At 42.4% G+C, this 24,701-nt stretch overlaps 1 protein-coding gene across 1 annotated transcript in view; it reads left to right on the plus strand.

Moving 5' to 3' along the window:
• The first annotated feature begins 4,544 nt into the window (after positions 1–4,544).
• PHACTR2 (phosphatase and actin regulator 2) overlaps positions 4,545–24,701 on the plus strand; it is an 88,904-nt gene continuing 68,747 nt past the window's right edge. The window contains exon 1 of the mRNA XM_083607698.1: positions 4,545–4,728. Coding sequence (XP_083463824.1) covers positions 4,560–4,728 — 169 coding nt within the window. The 5' untranslated portion in view covers positions 4,545–4,559. The remainder of the gene's footprint in view (positions 4,729–24,701) is intronic.

Here is a 24,701-nt window from a genome sequence, read left to right on the forward strand (position 1 = left end):
TTTTTTCATAAAGGCTACTAAGTTCTTCTTTCCATGTATTATCAAGTGCCACCTGCTGTTACTTTTAATATAACTGTTAAGCTTTAGCTTTTGTATATATTTGAGGCTCTCTCTTTGATATTCAGATATCGTAACTCAATATTTCACATGCCTGGAGTCCTCATTTGTTGCAAATCTTTCATATAAAGGCAGCATGCTCCTAAAAATATTATATCCCGTTTACAAATGTTATGTAGCTTAAATGTTTTATCTCCCAAGTGTAGAAACAGGAGCATTACTCACTACTGGGTGTTCCACTGACACAAATGTTTTGAGTTTGCTCAGATGGAATATGTTCTACTAAAATAATTAGACTCCCATATTCTGCACTGGGATTTAAATAAAGTTCTGTGCAGTCACTAGAGGTGACAAGCTGTGGTTCAGTCTCAGGACCCTGAGTACATGAGAATGGAGATTAGATTGTTAGCTTCACTATAATGTTATAACATAACCTGATATCTGGCAGTACAAGCAGGAGCAGCTGGTGAGGAGGGGCAGCACCAGTCACCTGACCTCCTGGCAACAGAGTCAATGCTGCTTACTAGGAGGAAGAGTGGGAAGGGCAAAGAAGCAGCCAGGGAGCTCAGTGCTGATCAGGCAAATTGCTGCAGGCACCAGATTGGCTCTTCTGATGCCCTGGACAACACCAGCCTCCCCACCTCATTGCCCCTCCCAGTAAGTGGCAGTGACTTCGCTGCCTTCTGGGAGGCCAAGTGTGTTGTGGTCTTCCTCCTCACCAATTGCTCTGCAGTACAAATGAAATTGACTGGGCATGCTGTCTGTGGCTGATAGGATGTGTAGTCTAAAACACCTGGTGGGTACCAGGTTGGCAAAGGTTGAAGTAAACCATAATAAATGTCCAAAACCAAGAAGACAAAAAAAAATGTTCAAAAGGCTTCTAATTTTGCATTGCAACTTAAACAGTTCAGCTGTGTTATAGACAAGGATGCTAGTGTGTAAACAAGAATTTAGTGAAACTTATCCTGATTGTACTCTTATACTGCAGTGTTTTCATCCACTAAACTTTAAAGAAAATCAAACTTTCCACAGTGTTTCAACATGAGAACTAAAAGTGTGGAGCAGGTTGGTTCTGTTCCATAACTGGAGCAGTTTCTTACATGTTACAGGTCAAAAAGACAATCACATAAATTATATAAGCACACATTTAAAAAGAAATGCTAGGCCTAATCTTGTGATGTACCAGATTTAATGAATTTCAGTTTCAAGGCTGCATGTTTTCTATAGCAGGGCAAGCAACAGCTGGTGGGAAGGCCAGTTTAGACTTGGAAGACACAGTATGAGTGGAAATAGAGTTAATTCCCACCTCAACCCTGGCAATTCTGACAGCTGCTTTCAAAAGAAAGCAGAGTGGTCATGGGTCTCTTCTATTTAATTGGTGCTAAATGAACCATTTGTGAAGCTATGGGCTTAGCTTAACCAGGGGTAGCTATAACCTACAGTCTGGGGGGAAAGGTTACTGTTCCTAAAACTAAGCTATTTATTCCAGGAGCCTGAATATCACTTAAAAGCTGTCAGACTCATTGCCACACTGAACTTTCATAGGACAATAAACATAAGTCTACCTGTGAACATTCTGCCAATAAAGAGTGGAAAATAAATGAAGAAAGGAGGAGAAAATTGCAGGAGGGGGGCAGAGAAATACTGCATACGGTAACTGCTGATTCGGGGAATGGATATAAGAGCACTTCCATGCAATTTTAATGAAACTATTGATTGGTTTTATGTTTGCTGCCTAGAGACTATGGTGCCCAATACATTAGTAATACAGTACATAAAAGAGACATTATAATGTCATATGAATATGCCAGTAGGACTGTTTTTAATATTATGCTTTTGTTGCAGGCAGAACCAGTAGCAAAGTCAGAACACTGATGAATCTGTCATTTACTTTTGCTATGGAAGATACTGCATATCAACTCTGCACAAAGGTTGACATTTGGATTACAGCTGGAATAGCTATTTGTAAAGCTACAAATAGTTGAAACAATGTAGTATCTTTCATTACAAAAATTTCCCAAAAAATCATGCTAGGGAAAGGATAATAACAAGGTGGAAAGTTTTATTTTCTTTGCAAGTGTAGACAGAAATGTATTTTTGTCTAATGTAATTGCAAAAACCCATTTTCTGTTGGAATGTATTTGGTGTAGGAAAAGAATGTAAGATATTCTTCAATGTTACCTTAATGTTTACCTTTGGTAATTATTTTAGCATTGCTGTTTGCATATTGTATTATCATGCTTAGCTGCCTTGAAATGTGTGGTATAAATCTGTGAAATAAAATAAATAATTCCTAGGTAGATTTTTGAGAAAGGAAATTCTATTGACATCAGTAGAGTACACTTCCAAGTAAATGTTATGGGCTATTTTCAGAACCCAGTCCTGTATTCTGTCCTCTGCTTTAGAGCAATGTGGAATTCAGCGTGTGCCACAGGGGCGTTGGCCATGGACTAGGGTAAGCCCCCCTGCCCTGTTTCTGAGCATGACAGAGCAAGTCCACAGCTCTTAATAGGAATAGCTGGAACCTGGAAGCAAAGGGCTTTTTGAGAGCAAACAGCCTGAATGCTCAAATGCTGTATGGATAGAATCAGGTAGCCTGTTTCTAGGAATTCACAGGAAGCACACTATATTTATATCCAGTTAGGTATAGTGACTGCATCTGAGAATGTAATGGGATCCTCTCTCTTCCTGCATGCGGTGCAATCCAGTACATTGTTAGGGACAGAATCATCAGGGGTTAACTTTGGTCTTTCAAATTTCAGTGGTGCCCTGTGCGAGGCCAACATTTGGCACCCCCTTCCCACCTCTTGCCTTCCATTTTGGTCAATTCACTATGCCATAGATGCAGTGCCCTGCAGAGCCCCCTAGACTCAGCATGCAGTACAGCAGAACTGGTTACACTGCCCTAAATCCACCTCTGGAATCATAGAACTGGAAAGGACCTCAGAAGACATGTAGTCCATCCCTTTGCTCAGTGCACGATCTGCAATGCAGGATGCAACAGCAGCATCCCTGGCAGGTGGCCATGCAGTATGTGCAACTGTGCGCTGAATTAGAGCATGAAATATGTATCAGTTTTTAAAACGGCAGACAAATATTCACTGGGAAACCATACCTGTTTACTTAACTGTTTAGCAATTTTCTTGTTCCACTCTTCAACCACAAACGATTTCCACAGCTGTTCACAATAAAAACAGTCATTAAAATACCATTTGAAATCAGATATGTAACTTTTTAAAAAACACACACATACCTGAAAGACAAATCTGTGTTAAAACAGAATAAAGCAGGGAATGCAACATCTAGTGAAACAAGTATCTAAAGCACCAGGGCAATTGAAGCAACCTTCACTTGGTGCCAAAAGGGCCTCAGAGTTGATACCAAATAAGCCTTCCTTGGGAGACTCCACAAAGACAGAGCACAGCTACCCCCCCCCCCAAAAAAAAGGATTTGGGACAACAACTGTCTCATCTGGGAGTGCAGCACCCCCAACACACATCATCTCATCATCCAGGCAAGTTCATCTAAGGCTTCCCAGTACAGTAGTATCTCGGGTTACATACGCTTCAGGTTACAGACTCTGCTAACCCAGAAATAGTACCTCGGGTTAAGAACTTTGCTTCAGGATGAGAACAGAAATCGTGCAGCAGCAGCGGGAGTCCCCATTAGCTAAAGTGGTGCTTCAGGTTAAGAACAGTTTCAGGTTAAGAACAGACCTCCAGAACGAATTAAGTTCTTAACCCAAGGTACCACTGTATATGTGCATGTTGCATAATGTGCATATGTGTGATATCAGTGCAGGTCTATCTTAACACGTGGGTTGCCCAATCCTTCCTCTTTTGGAAGTGGTTTCAGCTTAGGAAGTTTATCGCATTTAAGGTTCAGACCTTTCCTAAGATGCCTTCCAACTCAATCTGGATTCCTAACTAGAAAACACACACATCCCCCTTCAAAAAGCAAGCGACCATTTCCCAAGCAGCAAACTACCTCGGTGTGCAAATGTCAACCGAGATGTGTGGTGAGCTTGCCACCCCCGGCAGTGCCCTACCGATGTGCAGCCCAGGAGGGAGCGGGAAATGCGCCCTCCTCTCCCCGTTTTTGACAGGCCCCTCTCCGGGGGAGGCTGCAGCTTTATCAGGTGGCTCCTGGTCGTCCACGCCCTGCAAGGTTAAGCCTTTGCCAAACGGCCGCTTGCCTTTGTTCCTGCGGAGCCAGTGGCCCTGACAAAAGCCAGGCGAGCAGGACCAGCCCCTGCGGAGCCAGCGCAAACTGGCTGCTGAGGAGAGCCGAGAGTCGGTGGGCGGGTCCTTCCTGTCAAAACTTTTTCGCTCGCCTTTCGCCACCTCAGGCAGGGCTTCGTCGCGCTGTGTTGGCTTCGAAGGCGCCACACCTACGGCGGAAGAAGGCGCCCGTTTCCTCTCAGAGACCACTTGAAACGGGGAGAGAGGGGAAGAGAGAAAAGAAGTGGCGGCCGGGCGAGCTCGTCCCTTCTTGTCGCGGGGATGGAGGAGAAGGCGGCGAGCCCTCCCCGCGCAGATGCGCCTTCTCCCTCGTCCCGCTGGTGGATGCTCCCCGGCGAGGCCGGCCCCAGGGGCCGCGCCCAGAGCGACGTCTCCTCTTTCTGCACGCTGCGAAAGAGCCACCTGCAGCGGGGCGCGCTCTCCGGCTCAGGTAAGGGAGAGGGACCGCCAAGAGCTGCCACCTTCATCCCACCTACCCACCCACCCCACCCTCTTTCTCGGCAGCCGGGGGAGGGGGGTTGCGCCTTTAACTGGCAGGGATTCTGCAGGAGAAGCTTCCCCAGCCCACTGCAGCGGCTTTGCGAAGTGGCTTGCTGGGAAAGCTTCACCTGCTGAATGCAAGTCGGTCACCAAGCCTAGATCCAGGATCCAGGATCAGGTTGCATTGCAGTTCTCTCCAAGCAACTTTTTTTGCCTGTGTGAGTAAGATAAGCATATATGTGAGAATTTAAAATGTTCTGCTGGATATGTGCAGTATCGTATAAGGTTATGGAGGGATTTTCTGTTGCTTTTTTTTTTTTAAAGTAGGGCGTCATATATGAGTCCCACTTCATACCTCCCTTTCCTGCAGGAAAGCTTAGCCTTTGATAGTTGCATGGCAGGCAGGAAATCAAGAAGCACCAGGTCACTGTAGTTGAGAGGTAGTTATGGGAAAGAGATTCTCCCACTGAACTTCTGCCTGTCACAAGGCAGCTGCCAGCATGATGTTAGATCTAGAGAGGGATCAAGAGAGGTAAGCCTTATGGGATCTACAGTGTTACCCTTCTGGTAGGATGTCAAGATTCCTTAACGCAAACTTGGCCTTGAGCCTACTGACCTCCCTGTTAATTTAAAACTAGAGTAGTTCCAGCATGCTTTTGTAGATGAACTGATATTTGGCTGGTGATAATGAGCATGAAGAAACACAGTAGTGGTTGTTCCAGACTAGCACTGAGAATGATTGTCATCTTCTCTGGCTTGGCTCGGTTTACATCTCAGTCCTTTGGCAAGTGATGGGTTCTCCCTGGTAGTTAGTATGCCACATTCTTTGACCATTAAAGAAACTGACATGACAAGCACTTATTTTCTTCTAAGTGAAATGGTCATAACAGCAGCCTACTTCAAAAGACTTTCTAGATCAGAGCTGTGGCCTTCCAGCCATTGCTGGACTCCCAACTCTTGTCATGTGATACCATTTGCCATGCTGGGCTGGGGCTGATGTGAGCTGAAGTCCAACAATATCTAAAGATCTACAGATTTTCCAGCCCTGCTCCAGACTAAGGTTGTACAGCACTTCGTTACATTAGGAGAACTAAATATTATGTTATATAGTACTTTTAATGGAACTTGAGGCTTTGGCAGGAGCAGCCAGCTCATGAGGCAAGGTGAGGTAACTGCCTTAGGAGGTAGGGTCCACAGGTGTAGTGCATGGGAGTCTTCTCACACCCCAAAAAATTCTATATGTTGTAAGTCAGTTTGTCAAGCAAAGGGTTGTTTTCAGTAATTTTTGGATCTAGCATGTGGTCACCATGAGGGACTTAGGCCATCGTGTGGGGCCTAGCTGGTGCTCAACCATTCCAACAGCCGACGCTTGATTTGATAATGGGTTTGCCATGGATTATCCATGATGGATACTGCTGCTTGACGTTTCGAGAAAATACCTGTTTCAAATCTGCTGCATGCCCATTCCATTTGGCACAACAAATGAGTTCTGTGTCAACGTTTTGCAAAGTATGAACTTCAACCCTCTGTTCAACCAGAACTTTTTTCAGGGGGAACTCACAGAAACACAGTTCTGGCACCTCTCAGGTGGGTGCCATTGCCATTCTAAGAGAACGAGGGAAGTGTTCATGGTGAGTTCTGGGACCTCTTTTTCTAGAAAAAAATAGCACTGTGTTCAACCATTTTATGAATTTCAACCCTATCTTCAGTTGTAAGGCTTGAAAACTTCCAAGTTGACTAAGAACAAGTATCTCTCATGTAGCAAGCTTTGGGTAAAAGGCTAGGAAGCATAGGCCATACTTGCAATTAAAAAAAAATGGTTAATAGCAGTCTTAGGCCATACCCATATCAGTGCTGGGAGAAGTTAATCCTTCTCTCTTGTGCCATTTTTCCATGTCTTTGAATCTGCTATTTTTCATGCAAGTGCAAGCATATGGGTACAATAGGGAGTTAAGCAAACTGCTTTGCCCACTACTGTAGCCTCAGTCTGATTCCCCTGCCCCATAGCTATTCACGCACCCCTCTTTTTTTTAAAGGAGATAGTGTCTGTAGTTCTCTCACATAACATAAAATTTTTGCCCTCAGCATAAGCTTTTGGAAGGACTGGTTTTCATACCTGGATTCTCAGAGCATGGGCATCAGCTTGAGAAATAACAGACTGTATTTGGTTACTGTACTGTCTAAAAGCTTTTTGAATAGTAAGGAGGTGCAGTATGTTGTTGTTTCCAGGTTTGTCGATTTACATCAAGACTTGACTGAAGAGCATTGCTTGGAGGACTTGCATTGTTCAAGGCTCAGACAATCTCTATATAGGGAATACACTTTGCACTTGACATATTTCAGGACCTGAATGAATCTGCATATTGTTTATATAACATCTATAGTCTGTTCCAGGAGCACAGGTTTAATTCAGAGTTGTAGGGGACCTTCATTTTCTCACAGACTTTGAGGGCCTTTAAGTTCACTCAAATATCGATAAATTTGAAGTATAACCTATTATTATTTTTATTTCTTGTATCCTGTCCTTTCTCATACAGACTTCAGGGTGGCTGACAGCATCTTAACAAACAACAGAATTAAAAACATAAACTAAAACCCACTGTAGCAGCAGCAGCAGGAAGAACAGAACAATCAAAGATACAGTTCAGTAATATAGTTTTCAATAGTCACTCTTAATATGCCCCAGGCTTGCAAAAATAAACAGGGTTTAAGTTGACACCTGAACAAAAGAAGCTGAGGGACAGCTGGATCAGCAGAGGGAGAGAGTTCAGTAGGCAGGAGACCATCAGAGCAAAATATAGCAGATCTCCAGGCTATGTTCTCTGGGCTTCTGCTGCAGAACTCAAAACTTGTGTTGCCTGGTACTGTTGAAAGATGATCCTTCAATTTATGCAGAGATTAATGGTGTTGATATTTATTGAGGCTGGAACCAGATATTCTAGGCTATCTGTTACATTTTTCCTGTGCTAGTCTTTCATGAAGTGTTGAAGTTCCCATAAACTAATTCTATGAAGGGCTATTATGGCCAAGGGCCTGTAGTTTCAAACAGAATGTTTGGTTCAAAAGCACAGGAATGAGAAGGCGGTCCTCGCTGTTCTAATTATTAGACAGCATTTTATGGACCTCTTTGAACTGCTTTGTGAGAGAAATGTGATCTGCTTTGCAACTTGACATTAAAGTGTTGGGGAAATTTATGTGAATGTACCCATACATTATCTGTATTGGTATACATTGCAAAAGTGGAGAACCTGTGGCACACCAGATGTTTTTGGCCTCTAAGTCCCATTGGCCCCAGCCAGCATGGCCAATGGTCATGGATTATAAAAGTTATAGTACAGTGGCAGCCGGAGAGGCACAAATTCCCCATCGCTGATACTGAAAACATCAATTGCTACAGGAAGAAGTTAATGAGAATATTCTAGTTAGAGACATTATCCTTTCTAAAAAGCAGTTTTGGCAACGGTTCACAAAATCCATCTATCTGTTATTCCATATGATCCACCTATCTCTAAACAGATTATTGCTTAATATGCTGATAGTTACAATTTCCTGCCATCTCTTTTGTTCAGTTCTTTTAAGCTATAGACCTTATGAAGCAGGCTAGTCTGCTTTGTGGTTTGCTTTATATTGATGTTGTCTTTATTGTCTCCGGTGCAAAAAGGTAAAGGAAGACAGAAATATTATGCATACATTCATTAGAGTAAGTTCCAGACTGAAAGCAATGGGACTTCCCTGCAAAAACAGGGCTAGAGCTGGCTGGGGCTGAGAGGAGTCATAGTCCAGCAACATCTAGAGGGGAAAGAAATAAATTAGCTGTGGCTTATTCACTGACTTTCAACCTTGAGATGCCTATTTAAGGTCTGGTGCCACAGACCCTTCCTCCCAAGGCCCTGTGGGACCCTGAATGCTATCTATGCAGGGAGAAGAAAGATGGGGGAGGCCAGGAAATTCATCAGCATGTCTCTACCTGGGAGCCCTGTTGACCTTGAGCTCTGTGACTTTTCTTCAGGGCCGTGAAGCTGTAGCTTATTGCCACTTCCTCTTTCTTTTGAGTGAGTTTGTTTGATTCTCGCTAAGTTGCTACTGTGGGCATAGAAGCCAACTCCTAGGGGCCAAGGTCCCTTCCACTCCCCCAATAAAATATTTGAGGAGGCGAGGCCCCCCAAAGTTGATGGGAATTGCCATTCAAATGGTGTTTGTGTGTCAGGGGTCATGACACCCAAGGTTTGCTGTAGCTTACTCTAATTTATTCTTGTAACACTGCACCATGGTTTAGTGATATGTTTGTCCTGGGCCTTATTCAAATGGCCCATCTTCATAAGTTTATAATCATCAGGGTGCCTTGAACTATGTGTGTACCAAATTTCAGCTTTCTGGGTTATGATAACCCTGGTAATTCTCATACTCCTGAGAGATCCATCAAGAAGCTTCATCTACATGATTTCTATAAATGCATGCATCTTTGTGTGTTAAACAATATTCTATGCAAACTGAAGAGAAGGAAAATCTGTCATTGAACTTTTCCCTGTCTCTTGATAGATGCAATTTTCTAATAGATACCCAGATTGTGTTTGTAATTTCCTGTTTCTGACTGAAATAGAGAAATGCAGGAAGCATTGCTTTCAAAACATATGCTAATATTCTCTCTTGGGTTTTAATCTCCACTATCTTGGGGATTTTGTTTATTTGTCAGGGCTGTAATTCACTGTCATATGCCAAGGTGGGGTTAATATTTCACTTTAACTTCTAACTTAGATTCCAGAGCAGCTAAAAAGGAAACAGAGTGAGATAATGTAAAGTTTACAACTGAGAATTTATTGTCTCCATGGCAACAATTAGGTTGTCTAAATGCCCACTTGCCCAAAACAATGAGCAGTGATACAGTGCATCTTATTGGCATGGTTGGACCATCATCTAGTGAAGTTTGGATTGGTGGTAGCAATACCTCCCCACAAGGGTGGTGGACCCATTTGGATGGTCCACCCTCAGTGCCTGATGGATTCCAGAATGCAGAGATGAATGACAATCCTGTTGAAGCTCTGGTCATGTCCAAGTCCTGATCAGGGGTGGAATTCAATGTTAAGCACTTACAAACATTCCATCTGTGTGAGCATATCAGCTTGCCAGACAGAATGACACCCACTCACCCCGGTCCTCTTCACCCATGCACTGTGCTTGTGGTACTCCCAACACACACACACACACACACACACACACACACACCACAGCCTTTTTTTATTCTGCAAAATGTTTCATATTTTTCAGTTATAAGAAATCTAGTTTTGGTCACATGCTTATATTTCAATATAAGACTGTAAAAGCTGTCACTTATTCCCAGCCATTAGAGAAATGGTGGTTTTATGAATCGAATGCTGATCTTGCTTGTATATTGAATATGTTTCTGTACAGCTACATAGGAAAGCTGCTATGCAGAGTTGACTCACTAGATGGGGTGTTTGCCATACTGATAGGCAAATGTTATTCTCCATAATATCAAATGCCTGTTTAAAAGTCTTTAATTTCTCAGGAGGAGAAGTGCTTTCTAACCAAAGTGTATATTTCTAAAATAGGCGATACAACACCAGTTTTAAGTGCATCCAAATGTAGGCTACAAAATGACTTGCATCTTGCAATATTTAGGCTGCACTTTTGTGTGTTCTTGACAGTAAGTCCCATTGAACTTAATGGTGGTATTACTTCTTAGGATCAAAATATAAAAAAATCCTTCCAGTAGCACCTTAGAGACCAACTAAGTTTGTTACTGGCATGAACTTTCATGCGCATGCACACTTCTTCAGATACCAAGTGTGCAAGCAAACAAAAGCTCATACCAATAACAAACTTAGTTGGTCTCTAAGGTGCTACTGGAAGGAATTTTTTTATTTTGTTTTGACTATGGCAGCCCAACACGGCTACCTACCTGTAACTGTTCTTAGGATCAAGGCTTTCTGGTAGGTTTTGCTTTCCAAGCCATTTATTTTCCAAGCCATTTTCCAAACCATTTTTTGATGTGGTAAAAATAATATGAAGTAGTCTTTGAATGCTTCTCATCAACCCAAATGGTCTTGTGAATATTTCAGTGTACGGCTGCTTTACAATGTAATGCTTTTATGAAAAATCTTTCAAAAGTAAGTTTGTCCAGAACATGGTGAATTTTGTTCTGGGATGCGTGTTGGGAAAATTCAGAAGCTCAGTTCAGCATAACTGGAACCACACAAGGTCAACTCCCATTGAAAATTGCTTTGTTAGAAATGGTCATGTGAACTGGAACATTGAATTTACTGTGAAGTATCCTTCTCTATAGGGATGCAGGTGGCACTGTGGGTTAAACCACAGAGCCTAGGACTTGCCGATAAGAAGGGCGGCTTCGAATCCCCGCAACGGGGTGAGCTCCCATTGCTCAGTCCCTGCTCCTGCCAACCTAGCAGTTCGAAAGCACGTCAAAGTGCAAGTGGATAAATAGGTACCTCTCTGGCGGGAAGGTAAACGGCGTTTCTGTGCGCTGCTCTGGTTCACCAGAAGTGGCTCAGTCATGCTGGCCACATGACCCAGAAGCTGTACGCCGGCTCCCTTGGCTAATAAAGCGAGATGAGCACTGCAACCCCAGAATCTGTCACGATTGGACCTAATAGTCAGGGGTCCCTTTACCTTTACCTATCCTTCTCTATACTGTATGGAGGGCATCCTGGACTAGGATCTCTTACCGTGCACTCCAGTAGGCAGGGCCAAAACTTGAATCTTTGTGCCCTTCTTATGTGGAAGAGAGGTCTTGGGTACATACCATAGCTCATGCTGTAATAAAATACACCATGGAATACACTAAAAACTTTGAGCAACACCTCCCTCCCTATACATCTTACCTAGAAGGGTAGATTGCTCTCTAGCCACTCTAGAGAAAGAACAGTTACAGAAAATGCTACACTCCATTCTCCTGCAGCAGTAGAGGGCATCCTAGACAAGGATATGGTACATTAGTAGTTCCCAGATGTGTGCGTACCTTGCTGCTATCTCTGAGGATACCAAGGAAGAGATATTTAGCTTGTAATGCTCAATAAAGGTTGACACTGATGAAGAGGGGTGAGCAGATGCTCTTGCTGAAAGCATTAATATGGGCCTTTTAAAATAATATATCACACTTTGTTTTTTTGGCTGTTGGGCTTATCATCCCCATATTTTGCAACCACAGCCCCAGTGAATAATGCAGATTCAACCCATTGTTTTGTTAAAGTAAGGTATAATGGAAAACTTGTATCTCATGCCCACATGGATCTCAGGGAGGGTGGGGATTGGGGGAGTACTAATTGAGGGGAAGGGACAACAATGCAGGGCATCACCCATTAGTTGAACTGAAAGTGGTCATGTGTAGATTAACATGCACGAAAGAGCATGCGGGAAAACTGGCTCTGTGCAACCCACAAGTGTATCAACAATCTGGTGTGTACACAACTCAAGCTTCTTAACGAGTACTTGTCTAATTCATTTGCAGAATCAGAGGTAAAGAGATGACCCATGTATAATGGGTGGGGGTGCAGAAAAAGTTGCTGAGGGGAAACTCCATGCCCCCTGGGTGTCTGTGTCACCATTTTTTGGTGACTTGCTGGGGAGGTTAAGTGCTCACCCTCCATGTCTGCCCTATGATGTGGGGACAGTTGAATGTCTGGGAGACACCTCAGGGATGCTGCTGAAACTGCTGTCACCTTTGGGACTTTGGTATAGTGACAAGTGTCTTTAGCCCTGTGTGGGAGCCAGTCACTGAGAGGGAACACCTTCTATTACATCTCTGCTCTTGTTTGAAATCTCAGATGATTTCTAAGTGCAGGGCTTTCAGCTCTCTTACTAGAGGAAACCATGTTGAATATATTTTCCTGAATAGCTCCAGAGAGGAAGAAAATGAAGGACAGAAAATTAAGATAAAAGTATTGCTGAGCCCTTGACACCCTGCACACCAGAGCTAGGCAGGACTAGTGTTGGTAGGAGCCTCTCTCCCACATAGGAAGGTTATAAAGCTTTAAGTGTTGACCACACCCTCTGGAGTGGGTGGGAAGAGATCCCAGTTTAGGATGATCTCCATTGCTGTAGGAGAATGTCTGCCCACAAGTGACCACCACATATTGAATTCATATATTGAAGGAAGGCTGTACTAGTCATAGGAAGTCAGAACATTGGTCTGTCTATCTTAGTATTATCTACACTAATTATCAGTGACTTTCCAGGAATTAAGAATTTTCCAGCCTAGCTGAAGATGCCAAGGATTAAACCTTTCGCATACAAAACACAATAAATGTTGAGGTACCACTCATTTATTAATCCGGACTAGTGAAATGTGATATCCATTGCTGTGATTTGTGTAGAAAATGTCAATAAAAACAAAAAAAAAAAGGTGGCGTTGGCTGTAAAATCCAATTTTCTATGAATATTGCTTCAAAAGAACACACATGTACAAAATAAGTTTCTAGCCATGAAGATATGTTTGAAAGTGTGTGGGCAGTGACTGGTAAAATGTCAGCAGTTAGTGCATAGACGCCACTGAGCATTATCACTTGCTATTATGCTTGTCAATGCTGCACTTGTTTTGAAGCCATTAAAAACTGATTGCCTGAATATGTAGGCTGCAGAATAAATTTGGTAGTAGTTCATTATCTCTAGCAGGCACATGGCTGCTTAGAAACCAAATCAAGGTTTCCAGGATCTTAGTCTGTGAGATCAGACGATGACCTCACTGCATACAGAGCTAGTGATTCACAGACTGTGAACACTGATGTCATCCTACCAGTCATTAACTATTATCATGTAGTGTTATTGGCTCAAAAACATACCAAATGAATTAAATATGCATATATTAGGATGGCACATGTTTAGAAATGCGTATGTTGATATGAAATATTATGTAAATATGTATTTTCATGCAGATTAAAATTGTGCATATTAATAGAGAAATTGGACAGAGCAGACTCATGCATGAACACATGCGAAATTGACACAAACTGGAAATACATCTATCCCTAGATGAATATATGCAAGATTGTTTTGCCACAAGTTTTCTGTTAACAGCATTAAGATTTTAGTGTTCTAGGGAGATATATCTAAAGCTGTAATCCTGTGTGTATTTTCCCTGGAGGAAGCCTCATAAGATACTGTACATGTGTAGGATCACAACTGCCCATCTCCTTTCTATGTAACTTCAGATAACAATGTTTTTTATTTAGACTAGTGCTTGGGTCAGTTGTTTAGTTATGTTTGAAAACTTTGTTGCCACATATTGTGAGAAGCCTTGACTGCATTTTCTTCAAAAGAGAAGTCATTTCTACTTTATGTTTCATGTTTCGTCCTTGATAGAGTGACATCTCTCATCCAAACACTGACTGACTCAGACCTGCTTACATTCAGCAGAGTTGCTGTATCAGGTAAAGGTAAAGGTAAAGGACCCCTGGTCGGTAAAGGAAAGGCGACTATGGGGTTGCGGTGCTCATCTTGATTTCAGGCCGAGGGAGCTGGCGTTTGTCCACAGACAGTTTTCCGGGTCATGGGGCCAGCAAGACTAAACCACTACTAGTGCACAGAGGACAGTGACGAGTGCCAGAGCGCACTGAAACACCGTTTACCTTCCCACCACCGCAGTACCTACAGTGGTACCTCTGGTTATGTACTTAATTCGTTCCAGAGGTCCGTTCTTAATCTGAAACTGTTTTTAACCTGAAGCACCACTTTAGCTAATGGGGCCTCCCGCCGCCGCAGCACGATTTCTGTTCTCATCCTGAAGCAAAGTTCTTAACCCGAGGTAATATTTCTGGGTTAGCAGAGTCTGTAACCTGAAGCATATGTAACATGAAGCATATGTAACCCAAGGTACCACTGTATTTATTTGCACTGGCATGCTTTTGAACTGCTATGTTGGCGGGAGCTGGGACAGAGCAATGGGATCTCACCCCGTTGTGGGGATTTAAACCACCGACCTTCCGATCAGCAAGCCCAGGAGGCTCAATGGTTTAGACCACAACACAAGCTGTATCATGTACCTTCTGACCTTCCATGGGTGCTATATACATTTGTCTAATCCCGCTCTTTTTGAATGATTGTGTTTTGTTTTGTTTAAACCCAGGGCTTTTTCAAGCTGAAACTCGCAGAAACTCAGTTCCAGCACCCCTTAGATGGGTTCCTGCACCTCTCAGGTGGATACTATTGCCATTCTAAGAGAACGACGCATACATACATCGAGACTAAATGTTACTACCTAGTAATACGCTATGATCTTGGTTTGGTCCCCGCTCTCCCATCTATAGAGAGCATTTGTAGGGGACAGAGCATAAAAGAGCCGTTCTGGATCGTATCAAAGGGCTATCTAATCCAGTTTCTTTCCAGCTGTGGCATCTTTCAGGAAGACAGCTTTTGAGGATTGTGAGGGCTTGTAGAGATAGATTATCTGGGGTTTTCTGATTTTACCACCCAAAAAATTCCTCTGATCATTTCAGAGTTCATCCTTGTCTGTGGATCATCCCATTTCTCTGTCAAGCAAGCTAGCCAAATTTGAAATTACAAAGACTAGTGATGATGAAATCTGATCAGGTGGTGTGGTCAGCTTTCAGTAGCCTCATATCTTACAACATTTTGCAACAGCTTCTATTAAGGTTCTTTCAGTCTTTACAGACACAACTTTATAAGGATTTTATTTTTCATGAATCTTTCCAGAATTAAAAGAAATGTAAGAGAAATGTCCAAATACAGCCGTTAAAAGTTTTTATAATGCTTTCTAGCTGAAAAGGATTGCATTTTCCATGGGTTTTGCCCCATGACACACTATTACTCAGTACATCAGATTGATGGAGAATGAGTGACAGAAAGGCAGGTGGGAGGGGGCTTCTTCTGTCATCATTTACTAAGGCATTTGCCTCTACCCTGGAGAGCCAGTGTGGTGTAGTGGTTAAGAGCGGTAGTCATGTAATCTGGGGAACCGGGTTCGCGTCTCCGCTCCTCCACATGCAGCTGCTGGGTGACCTTGGGCCAGTCACACTTCTTTGAAGTCTCTCAGCCCCACTCACCTCACAGAGTGTTTGTTGTGGGGGAGGAAGGGAAAGGAGATTGTTAGCCGCTTTGAGACTCCTGAAGGGGAGTGAAAGGCGGGATATCAAATCCAAACTCCTCTTCTTCTTCTTCTTCTTCTTCTTCTTCTTCTTCTTCTTCTTCTTCTTCTACCCATTTGGTTATTCAACTTCTGGCAAATTAAGAAGAAATGTTGCCAGAGGCTATTGTACAATAATGAACTCCCTTTCTTTGGATACTTGCCAAAACTTGAACATTTTATGAATTCTTGAAAGACCTTCCTATTTGGCCTGGTTTTTTCTGCCTGAGGTTAGGATAACATTGGCAGAAAGTGATAGAAAGAGTTTAGTCTAGTTTTTCAACTGATTGAATATTGCTGACACTTGACATTGATTCCTTGTCTTCTCCATAGCTTTAAATTTTAATGCTTTTTTTGCTGTTAATTACATTTACGTAATGTTGGTGGGAAAGAACAAAACTTCAAATAATTTGAGTAAAAATAGTTAAAATTGCCATGATATTTTTGGATTAATGCTTACATTTTTTCACTAGCATTATAAGCTCCCCAAAAGATCTATTCTGTATTCTTTTTAAATGCTTTATATAATCTTAAAATCTTCTCGTATTGTCCCTCTTGGCATTTTCAGAAGCTGAGCCTTCCTTAGGTTTCTAATTTTGCTCCTTAAAGACATGTACTGAAAAGTGTATCTTGGGTATAAATTAAATAAGTTGTATCACTCCCCCCACCTCATTTGGTGCCTTAATATAAACTTGAGTGTTACAGTGATAATTACAGCATCTTCAATTGCACACCAAACAAGCACTTTAAGTGCAAGTGCTAATGTGATGCTATTGTGAAGAGGAAAGAAAAGTAATACAGTGGATTATTTTAAAGCCTGATTACTACCCTAGGAACACGTCATCCAAACAGCATTGATTTGTGTTCCTTGACAGGAATAGACAGCCTCCTGTGATATCCTGTGAAAGGGTGACCAGGTGAAAGAAAACGCACAATAAACTGGATGTTTTGTAACTTCTAGGGAGGTGGGAAAATGCCTCCAATTCTTCCATAATGTATATGGTTGCTCTGTGTTTTGCATCATTGCCAAGGGCTTCAAGTAATAATAGTACCTGAATTGCAGCTTGCTGTTGAGTTAATCACAATTTTGGAATACTTAACCGAGGCAGCAGTAGTCACGTAGTACTGCCTAACAGAGTGCTACCCCCTAATGGTACAATGACACAGTGGGCTATAGAAATGACTCAGAGGCCCGAGTGCCAGCTTTTGCATTGCCAGCACTTATTCCGTCAGCAAATGAGGCTTCATTTTGTGGCCTCACCTGGCCATACTCTGTTGTGGGCTTTATTAAAGGAGTTGAAGCCTTTGGCAACGTCAATTATAACCTTCTTGAGCTGTAGATTTATGTACCTGTTTTTCTAGTTTTTTCATAAGTGTTTCCCCGCCCTCTCTCTCTGTAGAAAAATCACTGCAAATATCTTCTAAACTGCAGCATATTATTCAGTTGGCCTCTCAAATATGTATTTTGTTTGTTTATTACCTACTTTTCACCGTAAAATCCCAGGGCGTAAAATCCCAGGGCGTAAAATCCCAGCATTAAAAACAACATTAAATACAATCTATATAAACCCACAACCTTATAAAGTGATGAGGAAGTACAGCAGTACAGCAGTACCATGTTTTTCTACCAAAGACCTACATTGGCTCCCAGTAAGTTTCCGAGCACAATTCAAAGTGTTGGTGCTGACCTTTAAAGCCCTAAACAGCCTCGGTCCAATATACCTGAAGGAGCATCTCCACCCCCATCATTCAGCCCAGACACTGAGGTCCAGCTCTGAGGGCCTTCTGGTGGTTCCCTCACTGTGAGAAGTGAGGTTACAGGAAACCAGGCAGAGGGTCTTCTCAGTTGTGGCGCCCACCTTGTGGAATGCCATCAGACGGCAAGGAAATAAACAACTATCTGACTTTTAGAAGACATCTGAAGGCAGCCCTGTTTAGGAAAGTTTTTAATGTTTGATTTTTATCGCGTTTTAATATTCTGTTGGGAGCCGCCCAGAGTGGCAAGGGAAACCCAGCCAGATGGGCAAGATATAAATTTATTGTTGTTGTTGTTGTTTATTTATTTACCAGGACACTGGGTTGCTACTGCAGTTGTTGCCTGGCCCTTTAAGACTGGGGACCAAGCCACACTTCCACTTGTCCCATTCTTAGAAAGCACGAGTTTGAGAGGTTTTCCGTTTGTACCATTCTTTCTAGCCATGGGTCAGGGCAGTTTTTCATTTGCCCTGCAGCTTTCCCCCGGAAAACCCGCTGTCTGCCACTGAATTGGAGCAAACATCAATACACAGGATTGATATTTGTTCCTTCAGATTGAGCAGTAAACAGTGGGTTTTCCTAGGGGAAAGCACTGGGGAAAGCGGCCGGGTGGATGAGCCTAGGCAGGTTGCCATAATGGTACTGGAGCTCTCTACATTAGGTACATTTTCCATCTTGCAGAACGAAAAGGAACAGTGGTCATTGATCAGTACTTACTATGACAGAATCACAGCTCAGTGATGTGTTTCACATGTTCCTAAAAAGATAATAAGAGAGGACATAAGGGAATTTCAGATGTGCGGTAACTGTCTGTCCTTGTGACTTAGTAGTGACACACTCCTCTGGGGCTTGGGAAACTGATCATTGCTGTGACTTGGAAGAGGTACTGCTGCTGTTTAATTGCTTTAGGTCCACATAGGGTCTCAATAAAATAATTGCTAGTGGAGGTGTGAACTCTGCTCTTAACTCACAGGGTGGTCATGTATCCTACTTCTGCAGAGAAGAGTCTTCTATTTGAAGGGCTTTTCCAGACCAAGCCTAGCTTAAATATAAGAAACCAAAGTAAAGGAGAACAGAGCCTTGAAGGTGCCCATCAACAGTTGCACTTTATCATGGTCTTCCCCACTATGATGAGATGGATTGTTTTGCTATTTATTTATTTTTTTAAACATAATTTTTATTAACAGGCCAATCCAATCACATTATTTCCAAATCATATTACTTCCAAATTATACAGCCAGATTTTTAAATTTTGTTGGGGGTACCCTTACATCAAGCTCCGAACGAGAATCAAAACATCACTTCTGTTACTGCTTTTATCAAACGGTTCTATCCAGATCTGTCCAGATAGTCTCTTTATTCATCTTCTTGTTGTTATCATGTATTCCTTTCTTTGCAATCTCTGATAGTCTTCACAAGCAGGTTAGGAACAAACAACATCTGCGTGGGTTTTGCACACTCCAAAAGTCATATCTCATAAGGACAGCCGCCATTCCTCCCCTTCTTCAAAAATTTATCCTATTAATTTTCCCGAGCTTGTCACGTATATCACAAAGGGGCTCTGCCAGGTTATCACATTCAATCCATCATTTACATTCCAATGACCCTGGTCCTCCTCCCCTCATCTTTCTTCGACAAGCCTGTCTTAGCAAGACGCCATTAAAAACTGTGTCATAGAATTTTTCCTCCGCACTCCATATTTACCAGTCCTCTCTTCAATCAATTATTCACTCCACACAGCTCTTAAATTCTTGCTTGCGATTAGTAAAAGGCGACGATTCGTCTCTCTGGGGTGGAGGTTTATAAATACTCACATGAGGCAGAGAAAATAAAAGTTTTTTCCTCCACCCCCCTCTTTTTTCGCTCCGCACATACCAGTCTCGTAATGGTGGTTCATCGCTTGATTTATTTGTCTCCTCCCGTCGCTCCAAACACAGAGATGCATTAATCAGCAGCCTTATCTCTCGAACTTTGCTAGATGTAAGTGCTTCAGCTTCATTCCAATTATATATTTCCAATTATATTTTCGAGCTGAAGCGAACCAGGGCGCTGATTGGAGACAGCGTCAGGAAGCGCCGAACCCACCGAGGGCTGATGTCCTGCACCCCCTTCTTTCGAATCCGGGGATGCATTATGGACGTCGCTGGCAAGGCTGTCCCCCCCATCTTCTTGGGGGGGTAGGAAGACTGCATACTTCCCACAGCAGCCTCTTTATTACCTCGTGTGGGTCAGAGAGATGTTATTGTCGGCCATCTTCCAATGCGCCACCTGGTGGCCCCGATTGTTTTGCTATTTAAATAATTTATAAATTTGTGTCTCATACCCTCCAACAAACCTCAGAAAACAGGGACGCTCTATTGATGTAGAACAGAATGTCCCTATTTTCTAAGGAATGTATAAATTCGGATATCTAAATTTTATGTGGTGCTGTCCCCTTCCTGTTCTCTGTTTTGACACATTTCCTCTCTCTTGGTCACCCTGTGAACTCATTATTCACCTTCACAATAAACTTCATTCTTTTTCTTCCCTCCTGTGTCTTGATAATGCATAATACCGACCTTTACAATCACTGACTTACGGATACCATGAGAAGTTTGGAATGTGCATTTTAAAGAAAAATAAAATATTTCCTGGAATACGGTAGCTTCCATGTGATTGTGAAAATTATATTGGCGACCGACAGGCAATTTTAAAGAAACTTGGGGGAAAACATGTATTTTGATTAACCAAAAAGCTGAAAATGAAAGAATAGCTCTCACAAGATGTTTGCATTTTCTTTTTGCGTGTAGGTGGGAAATGACACAATATAGTCAAGAAGTGTTCATTACCAAGTTTTTCTTTTTAAAAAAAATATTATTCCCTGAATCAGTATGTGCTTTGTGTACACAAAGTAGTAAGACACTGATCTTTATCTTTCTAAAATAATAATAATAATAATAAATACTGCCTGTAGGCTTGTTCCATTAGATAACATAGTTTTAGTGAAGTTGTGATTTAAAAAGAAGTCGTCCCCCTCCCATGACTACCCTGGGTACAATATAAATTTAATAAAATAAATAAAGTTTCAGCAGCCTGACTTTCTAAGAAACCTGGCCATTGCATAACCTCCGACATCTTGGGACAGCAAATTGGGGGACACACACCCCATGCACCATGCCGCTGCTGCCCATTCCCAAACCATCCCCTTACCTTCGCCGGCTCATGCCATGGCAACCTAAGGCTATGGCAGCCGCACAGAGACATCCTGGGTGGGTGGGTGAGTGCCAACATTGGGCCTCTTCCTCTCCCTCCCGGGGGCTGAAAGTTGTCGTAGAAATGAAGGGTGCCATGTTGGTGGGGTAGGGAAGGAGCTCTTGTGTCTCCTTCCCAATCCCACTGCCACAGCAGGAGGTCTTCCGTGTCCCTTGTCTGCGTGCTGTGCAAAATTAGGGTGCCCTGGGACAAAGGCATAACCTCCAAAGGTACTGTGAACGTCCTGCTTAAAATGGGGTACTTGGAAGGTATACAATTGTGTCCTTTTTCTGGCATTACTATGACATGGCTGGGATCCACGTGTCTGTTTGGGTACTGACACACACTTATGGTTTATTAGGATTTAATATTAGAATTCAATCTAGCAACATTTTTAACATTTAACCACCACACCTTATTCTCTCTCCCACAATATCAAATCCTGAGAGCAGGGGTTCCCAAACTGTGGACCGTGGACCACCAGCTTCATTTGGGTGGTCCACAGTCTTTTAAATTCAATGAAAAGGCAAACGGCATCTAGCACAGCGCATTTCAATTGCTACAACAGGCAGAAAAACAATTAAGTCACCCATTAAGACTCTAAACAGTCTTCAAATGGTCAGGCGGGCGGGGGGGGGGGTCAGGGATGGGAAAAACTGCCCTAGAGACTGAATCTGTTCTGACTGAATCCATCATGAACACAGCCGCAACAGTGAACTTAACTTCAGAACTGCAATGAATGAAACTAAAATCCTATACATAGTTATCTGGGAGTAAGCTCCACTGAATGACGTGAGACTTAATACCAGGTAAATATGTAGGGATGTGCTGCAACACTGCATTCCTCTGTTCATTTACTCCCTAGAAAATTCCATTGAACTTTACAGGACTTACATGCATAATATTGAGCTGTAAGTAAATATCTGGCATTCTGCAGGATGTTTCTCACCAGATGTATTAAAGACTGACAAGTTTAAGGAGTTTGGCTCTGGGTGAGTGGAGGAGCTGGAGAGAACCTGAAAGAAATCCCAATCCTTGCTTAATCATTTCTTGGCATTCTCTCATACTACTGAAGATGTATGTGCTTCTGGACTCATCATTCATTCAAGAAAGAAAGCCTTTTTTATTAGTGGATATGCACCACCACCCATCTGCCAAATAAGGCAAAAGAAGAAAGCAGAGCCTCCTAAATCATGAATTTTTGTTGGATTTTGCCTGAAGACTGTTCGCCTTAAGGATAATCATGAAATTAATTCGTCTGCACCATTTTGAAAGACCAGTTAAGTATATAATAGCATAAAGTCATACAACTGTAACAGCACATTGTATCTACAAGTTCATTTTGCGTAATACAAATAACATTTAACTATTAATCAGATTGCACTAAATAATTAGAAACCTCCACAATCTATCAATATTATTTTAAATTATGTCTATATTTTTCTTTTAAAATAATAATAAAAGGAACTAGTGAGTTGTGAAACAGTGCAGGGCTGGACCCAGAGGTGTGCTGTTGGGAGAAATTCTGGGAAGCTGCTGTGCTGGTGCTAGATGACGACACGTGGTATTGTGCAAGAGGGGTGCAATGCTTTGTGGAAACAGAGGTACATATCTGGATTTTAGTCACAGAGTCATAGAATTGTAGAGTTGGAAGGGACCTCTTCTTGCACTAAGTCAGAAAAAGACCATCTACATGTGGAAGAGGCCTTCTGTACCTCCAATCTACTGTATGCTGTTTCCTCCCCCCCCCCCCCGATATATTCTATTAATTTCAACATTTCTGCTACCTTCCAAGACTTTCAAGTCCCGTCACTTCTTTGCAATTGGAAACTTGGCTTCAGTCAATTTATTCCAGACAATTTCTCTGTCATCAGGCTTTCCTTTCTCTTCCATATATCCACACACACACACACCCCGTTGCCACCCCCAAATAACTAAGGGATCTGGTGGAATGGTATATTGGATAACTTAAACTAATGGGGTATGTTATGCTTTTTCAAAATCTTTTGATCTTCAGCCATTTCCAATCTTCAGGCATAAGAAGTATATGCCATCTTCATTCTTGCATTGCTTACACCAACAACAACTATCATTACTGTAATGTTACATTCTTCCTATATGTTAAAGCATCAGATGCCCCTGCTATTTTAAAATTTTGTAAACATGATCTCCTAGACGCAGCAGCTTCTCTTACCTATTTTTAAATACCATTTTCTTCCTGTAGGATAGGAAAAGGAGCTAAAATGGTGACAGTAGTGTTAAGTTGTGGGTGAACATATCGGACAACACAGCGATTCTTCAAACAGCTCTTGTTTATTCACAGGCCAGAACAGAACTGAACTGAAGGGTTCAGCCAGCCTGCTTATATAGAGCTCCACTAGAACACAACAATAACCATTTTCTGTAACTTTCCAATCACTGAACGTCACTTTCAATCCCTTATTTGCATATGTGGACCTAAGTGAAAACTATCTACAGTATCCCCCTGCTAACCCAGGGTGAGAACTTCAGTACATAACAAGTAGTCTCTTCCCAAAACTGCGCTCTCAAACCATGATAAATAAGGCATTGCTCTCAAGTTTATATTCTGACCGATAACATTTCTCAGTCAGGAAAAACTTGTTTAGCTGTTCCTATTGCATTGTAGCAGTGAAGACGGAAACCTGATGCTGTAAAGTTCTGACTTCAGTGTAACTGCTAGAATTGGCAGCTCTCATTAAAAGTGACATTGGAAATGGCATAGTCAGAAGATACATAATGCTAAAAATTAAAGAATATCTGCACTGCAAACAGAAATCAAATTTCAGAATAGGAGCAAGAGAGCAAACCTTGCAGGTGCTCATGTTCTCTTTTGGCAGCAGCTGAGAATACATTAATTTAATTAATTTGCTAGAAACATTGCATGGTTTTCCAACAAGCACATTTACTTATAAAATTGGAAAGAGAAAGTAAATAAGCTAAAATGTGGTGGTCCAGCCAGCTGTACTTGCAAGCAATGTGGTTGTCCAATGGTGGGGTATGTTTTCTGGGTAAAGTCCTTTACTCCCAATGGGAATTAATCAAAAGTGCTGGTCACATTCTGAAATTAATTAGTTCATGGTGCAGCCTCCTGCTTTTGCCTGACATGTGCTGGTATTATCTCTGACACACACCCTACGGCTTTCTGTGCCCACCACAATGATTGTCAACCAACATGGCTCAGAGCAAAGCCAGATCACGCAGACAGACTCAGGGCATGTGCAAAGTTCCAGGTGTGCCAAGCTTCTTGGTAACGTGGGTTTTGGACCCCAACAGACTTACAATAAAGCATCGTTCTCAGCGAGCTTCTTTCTGCTGCAGAAGACTAATTCAAAGACTGCTCATTCCCTAGTATCAAAGTGTCCTGGGGACATTGGTTGTACACTGCCTGCTGAACTCCCCAACTATCCAAAATCCAAAGCTGGAGATAGAGAATGGTGCTTTAATAGCATGGCCAGCCTCCCCATGAGGCAAGACAGCAGAGCCACAATGGGGTGCCACTGCCGCAGGTGCCCACCTGCCACCACTGCAGAAGTGAGGAGAGCGGTGGCATATTCTGGTGAGATCTTGTGAACGCCGCATGAAATATTGCAAAATGTCATGGGGCTCTGTGCAAGATCTTGCCATTGCTTCTCTCCTATCCACTGAGGGCCTCCTCCTGCCCCACTGGAGAAGTGAAGAGATGTTATGTACTGAGTTGAATAGGATCCAAAATGCAGCAGTCTGATTGGTCCTAGAACAATAGAATCCAAAATGCAGCAGTCTGATTGGTCCTAGAACAATAGGATTCAAAATGCAGCAGT

The sequence above is a fragment of the Podarcis filfolensis genome (genome assembly GCF_964270895.1).
Source record: "Podarcis filfolensis genome assembly, chromosome: 3".
NCBI lineage: Eukaryota > Metazoa > Chordata > Lepidosauria > Squamata > Lacertidae > Podarcis > Podarcis filfolensis.